Source organism: Zonotrichia leucophrys, chromosome 2, assembly GCF_028769735.1.
Source record: "Zonotrichia leucophrys gambelii isolate GWCS_2022_RI chromosome 2, RI_Zleu_2.0, whole genome shotgun sequence".
NCBI classification, from domain to species: Eukaryota; Metazoa; Chordata; class Aves; order Passeriformes; family Passerellidae; genus Zonotrichia; species Zonotrichia leucophrys.
Window position 1 is genome coordinate 90,367,375 of NC_088171.1, and position 6,543 is coordinate 90,373,917.

Sequence of the window (6,543 nt, forward strand, 5' to 3'; positions counted from 1 at the left end):
ATTGTTACAAGTTGCCTGGCTGCAAAGCCCCCTTTTCCTCTCACGGCCACTCTCGTTTGTTCCTGAGTCCAACGACGACAAGGGGGACTCAATGTTAAAGGTGGAAAAAAAACCCAGCAACACAGTTGTTTTTGTTAAAAGGGGACACACTAAGGCTGCGAAACAGCAAAACCCCAATGTTGGACAGCTGTAAAATCGTGTAGACAGGTTGTCATACAGCAGTGGGGGCTTTTCTGAAAGGAGCCCATTGCTAAACATTAAATACACTGGGAGCGGAGCAGAGCAGCTGCGCGGACACACGCGCGCCCGCACTCACACACTCACACGCACACGCAGCTCCGAGCGCGGCGGCGGCGGCCCGGGCTGGGCTCGCACCACGTGCTGCGCCGAGGGGGGCGGCGGGGCGGGCGGGGGCGCGGGGCGGCGCTTCCAGCTCAAGTGGGTGCCAATCAAAACATCAACTTCAAATTGTATCTGAAAGATCAGCCTAGGACCTAAGGGCAGACACATCAGTTGGAGCTCAATTGTTGATCAGATCACATCTAAGGGATTTAGGAGCACAGAAGAGCCGAGATTTGAGGAAAGACACCCCACTGAATCCTGCCACACTCCTCCTCCTCCTCCTCCATACCTAGGGTGCAATATATATCTGACAGAAAGAAATCAGAACGAAAAAAGAAAATTATCGGCTCGATTTCTTTTCTCTCGCCCTGCCTGACTCCAGTAAAGAGCGGGGGGGGAGGAAAAAAGAAAGAGAGAGAGAGAGAGAGATCCAGAGAAGCCCGGGTTTGTTCCGCTCCCCTCCCCGGCTCTTCAGCAGGCTCCCTCCTCCCCCTTTCTCCCTTTCTTTTTTTTTTTTTTTTTTTGGTATAATTCCTTCCCCCCCCCTTCCCCCCTCCTCTTTTTTTTTTTATATCTCTGCCGCTTCTGCTGCTGCCGCCAGTGCTGCTGCCGCCGCCTCTGTGCCCGCGCCCCGGAGATGTCCTTCCCCCAGCTGGGCTACCCGCAGTATCTCAGCGCCAGCCAGGCGGTGTACGGGAGCGACCGGCCCGGGGTGCTGGCCGCCGCCGCCGCAGCCGCCGCCGCCGCCGCTGCCGCCTCGGGCCGGCCCGCGGGCGCCGAGCTGGGCAGCGGCTCGGCCGCTGTCACCTCGGTGCTGGGCATGTACGCCAGCCCCTACAGCGCCCCCAACTACAGCGCCTTCCTGCCCTACACCGCCGACCTCGGCCTCTTCTCCCAAATGGTGAGTGAGCACCGCGCTGCCCCCCGCGCCTGCCCGGGCCCGCCGAGCGCGGCCGCGGAGGCCGGGGGAGCCGGGGGAGCCGGGGGAGCCGGGGGAGCCGGGGGCGGGCGAGGCTACGGAGCCCAGCGCGGGGGGCGGCTGCGGCGGCGGCTCATGCCCGGCGCGGGGTCCGCCGTGCAGAGGAAAGCGCGGCTCTCGTCGGGTCTGCGGAGAGAGAGGGGATCGGGGTCGCGGGCTCCGTCTGTACGCGAAGCCCCCCATCCTCCTCGTCTTTCGAGCCGGGCAAAACTCCTCCGAGTTTTTCTTGGCGGTGGAACCGCTAAGCAGGGCTCCTGTCTCCGTATTGTCGGCTTTCCCTAGCAACTCGGCTATTTTTTGTTTTCTTTTCTTTCTTTGTTGTTATTGGTGTTGTTGACGGGTGTTATTGTCGGTCCTACTCTTTCACTGGGCTGTCCAGAGCGCTCCTCTTTCCGCTTGGTACTTTTCTTTGCCGCTGAGCAATAAACAGGTTCCGTCCGAAAGGCCAAAGTGTCGGTACCTGGGGCTCCCGTTTATTTCAAGGCATTTTCCTTAAGCCTTGAAAATGTCCCGTTCCGTTCCTTGAACTTTTCATACTCTGATTATGGCGGGTATCATAGATGGGATTTGCATGAAGCGAAAGAGGGCATCTACATCCCATTATAGGCATCGAGGCAGGAACGCATGTCGGCGTTAATTCTAAGAGAAATTGTCGCCACCCGGACTGTCTTCGGGATTAAATTGACATTTTCTTTAAAACGTAATAGTTAGAAAGTGAAATATTTTTTTTTAAACTAACTGGTTTTATATCTGGTGTCATTGAAACATTTTCGTTGCTGGTATCACCAAAATTGTCGGCGGCGCTACGCATAGGTTCCACTTAATTTTCCAAATGTCCCTCTTTTCTCTCCCCCGACACAGAAAAAGTGTGAATATTTATAACTGAATGCACGCAATGCATAACTTGTTAGGGTTCTTAATAAATATATATAGTCAAATAGGAAAATACGGTGTTGAACAAGGGACAGCATCTGAAAACAGATAATTTTTCTACTGCAAACATTTCCTGTAAAGTCACTTTAAACAGCATGCATTTCCTACTCCTTTTTTAACCTTGATTTTGGAAATGCAGTAAAAGTTGAGACAGAAGAAATGAGTGATTCACAAGTGGCTTCTTCAAAAGAATTCCCAACAGAGTTTACACAAAAAATATCATTTCAGCAACAATAACAGAAGACAGCAGAATAAAGGGAGTGCAGAAAGCCTACTCTGTAACACATTACAAAAATTACATCGGGCTACTCTTTGTGTATAAGCGGTGTCTCTGAAATTAAAATACACGATCCTTCTTAACTGTTTGACAAAGTTTAATTAGTTTCTTCACAAACATTATTGAAGAGGTCGATTTCTAAGGCTGACATAAATTATGACATAGTAGTATGAAGAATGTATTCCTGGACTAGGCAAAAAAACAAAAACAAAACAAAAAAAGAGGCAAGATCATAATAGATGAAATAAAGAAAGAAAACTGCTTGAAATGTTAGCTATTTTGGAACAGTTCCCGTTCCTACTCGTAAAGTATCCTGGTATTTTATTGCAGTGATTAACCACGATGGTGATATTTTGAAATAAATTCTAAATTTTTGAACATTTGCAAATTAAGAACTAAAATATTAGGTTAATATCTGAACAATTTGTGGTAATAATGAGGCCTAATGAGGTTGCTAGAAAGATAAAATGTTATTTACCAAAACACCTGATGGGATAATTTGACTTGCTGTGTTTTACTACTGATGATAAAAAGAATATTGATTGCAAATAAATCACCGTCTCTAAACGCTTGTAAACAACTTGTGTTTGCTCTGGCAGGATCAAAGTAAAACTTATGAGATAAAGTGTCTACGTATCCATATTCTACAATGCATGGATCAGTTTTCATTCCCGAGTTTAAAGCCTGTTCTAAGAGTTAGAAGTTAATGTTTTACTCCAGAATCTTGGTGTATGATTTGAGGAGCGGGGATGGAGCTGTTGGCATGTGTGTGCAAAGTCTTTCACATTATAAGTCCCTTCGTACTGAAGTTGTGCATTCATTCCCCCCAGCCTCATCTCATTAGGAGCAAAAATAAAGAATGGTCTGCATGCATTTCTAACATCCTCCTGGATACTTTGCAGATAAATGCGGCGCTGTGCGCGGGCATTAGTTGGTAACTGCGGTGTAGTATCTGTTCTATGTGCCTGATAATTTCAAGGGCACAGTAAATTTTCTTGCTGAGGTGAAGGCAAAGTTGCTGTGTTTCCATCGTTTGGTCTGGTTTGGTTTGGTTTGAGGAGAAAATACTCATAATGTCTGTCAGAGCCCCGCTTAGCACCTCTTTTTCCTTTCCCTGCAAGAAGGGGGAATGATTTGGGAACACCTCTCTGTGTGACCTAAATGTGAAGAGCCTGGAACGGGCAGGGCCGAATTCGGCTGTGAAGACCCTTTGCACCGCTGAAAGGCGTATTCCGGCTCCCGGAGTAGCCTATTCAGGTCTGTTAGAGACGCTAACGAGATAATTGATGTGCTTTTTCCTCTCCGCTTGTCTGAATGTGTTGCAGGGCTCCCAGTACGAGCTGAAAGATAATCCGGGTGTCCACCCTGCTACCTTTGCTGCCCACACTGCCCCCGCCTATTATCCCTACGGACAATTCCAATACGGGGACCCGGGGCGGCCCAAAAATGCCACCCGGGAGAGCACCAGCACGCTGAAGGCCTGGCTCAACGAGCACCGCAAGAACCCCTACCCCACCAAGGGCGAGAAGATCATGCTGGCCATCATCACCAAGATGACCCTCACCCAGGTCTCCACCTGGTTCGCCAACGCCCGCCGGCGGCTCAAGAAGGAGAACAAGGTGACCTGGGGCTCCAGGAGTAAGGACCAAGAAGATGCAAATCTCTTTGGGAGTGACAATGAGGGGGACCCCGAGAAGAATGAAGATGATGAGGAAATTGACCTGGAGAGCATAGATATAGATAAAATTGATGAGAATGATGGGGAGCAGAGCAATGAGGAAGAGGAGGAGAAGCCTGAGCTCCTGAGACAAAGCAGCGAAGAGGAGCACTTGGAAAAGGAGAAGGATTTGGCACTGTCAGGGTCTGAAGGGCTGAAACCCAAAGACACGCTGGCCATGGTGAAGGAGGCCTCTGACAATAGCACGAGAATCATCAGTCCTGGGGGACCGAACAATTTACAGATGCCATCTCACAGCAAACCCAAGATTTGGTCTTTGGCAGAGACAGCAACGAGTCCTGATGGTGCCCTGAAATCTTCTCCTCCTCCGCCCCCTCCTCCCCAGGTTAACCACACTTCTCCTCAGATTCAGCACCCCGCTTTTCTCCCTAGCCATGGACTCTACACATGCCAGATTGGCAAATTTCACAACTGGACAAATGGGGCTTTCCTCACTCAGAGTTCCCTTCTAAATGTGAGGTCCTTTTTGGGAGTAAATCACCACCATGCTGCTCATCACAATCACCACCTCCAGGCCCAGCAACAATCTTCTGTTTTAACAGCAACCCTGGGAGCGCTAAGCAGCGACAAACCTTCAGAGAGGACCAGTCCCAAACACATAGGTAATTAATGTATCAGGCTTTCACCTCTCCCTCCACCCCCAAGACGTGCACGTGAACTTCTCCTTGAGGAATGGTGTCACGCTGGTGTAACTGATTGCTTTTAATGGAGCTACAGTTTACTCTAGCCTTGATTTCCGGCCCCCCACCCAGCGTGTTGGTCACATACATTAAGCACATTTCACGTGGCCTATTACATTCTCACCCTATATGCCCATCAAGTAAGATGAAAATTCAGGAAGAGTGCAGTGAAATGTATAAGTTTGAGGTTTCCTTCCCTCTTCCATGACCCTCATCTCCCAATAACTTCAATAACAGTAAGAAGTGTGTCAAGAAGAGCCTGCAGACTACTTAAATACTGAAAGTAGGGTATAGCGCCATACACACATACACATGTATCTGTTCACATCTGAACAGGAGGGTGAGAGGGGAGTGTGTTCTCTGCAGTGTCCAGGTTCTTACTGCTGTTATTCTAAAATGGCTCTCCTGTTTTTTTTGGCTTTTTTTTTTTCTTTTTTTGTTTTGTTTTGTTTCTTTTCTTTTTTTTTTTGTCTCCTTCTAGAAAGAGAAAATGTACCAAGAACTGACTCCCCACCCCAGCCGCTAAAATCGCCCTTCCAGCCTGTCCGTGACAAGTGAGTTTGTTTGTTTGTTTTCACTGTAGGAATGTTACTTATGTGAAACAGAGTGTTTGAATAATAAAGACTAATTATAGCACCTAATCATCATCATAATAATACATACCGACAATGGGAACAGCACAGGAGTTGCCCCAATCTTTTCAAACTTAGACTAAATTGCAATTGTACATAGCCAGACTGTAACTTTTCTAAAACCTAACAGATCTCAAAGATCTTGCATTAATTACACTACAGATAACGATTTTTGTGCGATTATTTATTACTCAGATGCTATAGAAGTAGATGCACAATTGAAAAAAAAAAGATACTTTTTTTCTGAAAGATTGTTACTTTTTTTTTTCCTTCTCCCTTCCCCTCCCCTGCAGCTCTTTGGCTCAGCAAGAGGGAACGCCGAGAATTTTAACAGCTCTCCCTTCTGCTTGATTAAATGATTTGGTGAAAAAATATTACAGAGACTGGTATTAAGGACAGAGAGAGTGAAAAAAAAGGAAACGGTATAAACGACTCCCATCAATCTCTTTTTGCAATAAGGTGGTGCAAATCCATAAAAGCATTACACAAATCTGTAGATGGATCCCCTTCCTCATTGTACCATTTCAGATCGTGTTATTCTAACCATTCTTGGATTATTTGTTTGGTAAATGTTTCCCATGTGTTTGTGGTTTTCTTTTTTCTGTATATAGAGTGATTTCAGATTGTAAATAACACGTCAGCAAAACTTGTCTAAATCATATATTTTTGTCTAATAAACTAAATGAAATTATGAGCTCTCTTCAGGTATGTATTCTGTTGCTAGAGATCTTATACATATATTACAAATCTATTCAAACATTTATAATTAGTTTTTTTAAAAAGTCAAGTCTCCTCCTTTGGGTAACTGAAACTTCAAGTAGCAAATCCAAGCTATTTTGCCAAAACCAAGCTGTGAGCTTCCTTTTTTATACATGCAAATTTACAAAGTTGAGTGAAGATGTCCTTAGTAATATTAAAGCTATTTTTTTCATTTGTGATGATTCAGATGTGTTCTATAGTAT

The 6,543-nt window shown here is 46.3% G+C and overlaps 1 protein-coding gene across 1 annotated transcript; it reads left to right on the forward strand.

Annotated features, from left to right (window-relative positions):
• Positions 1 to 929: 929 nt before the first annotated feature.
• Positions 930 to 6,259, forward strand: IRX1 (iroquois homeobox 1). The gene is made up of 4 exons (XM_064703457.1): positions 930 to 1,243; positions 3,857 to 4,871; positions 5,431 to 5,503; positions 5,875 to 6,259. The coding sequence occupies exons 1-4, from the start codon at positions 980 to 982 to the stop codon at positions 5,930 to 5,932; spliced, it is 1,410 nt and encodes a 469-aa protein (XP_064559527.1). The 5' UTR covers positions 930 to 979; the 3' UTR covers positions 5,933 to 6,259.
• The last annotated feature ends 284 nt before the right edge of the window (positions 6,260 to 6,543 follow it).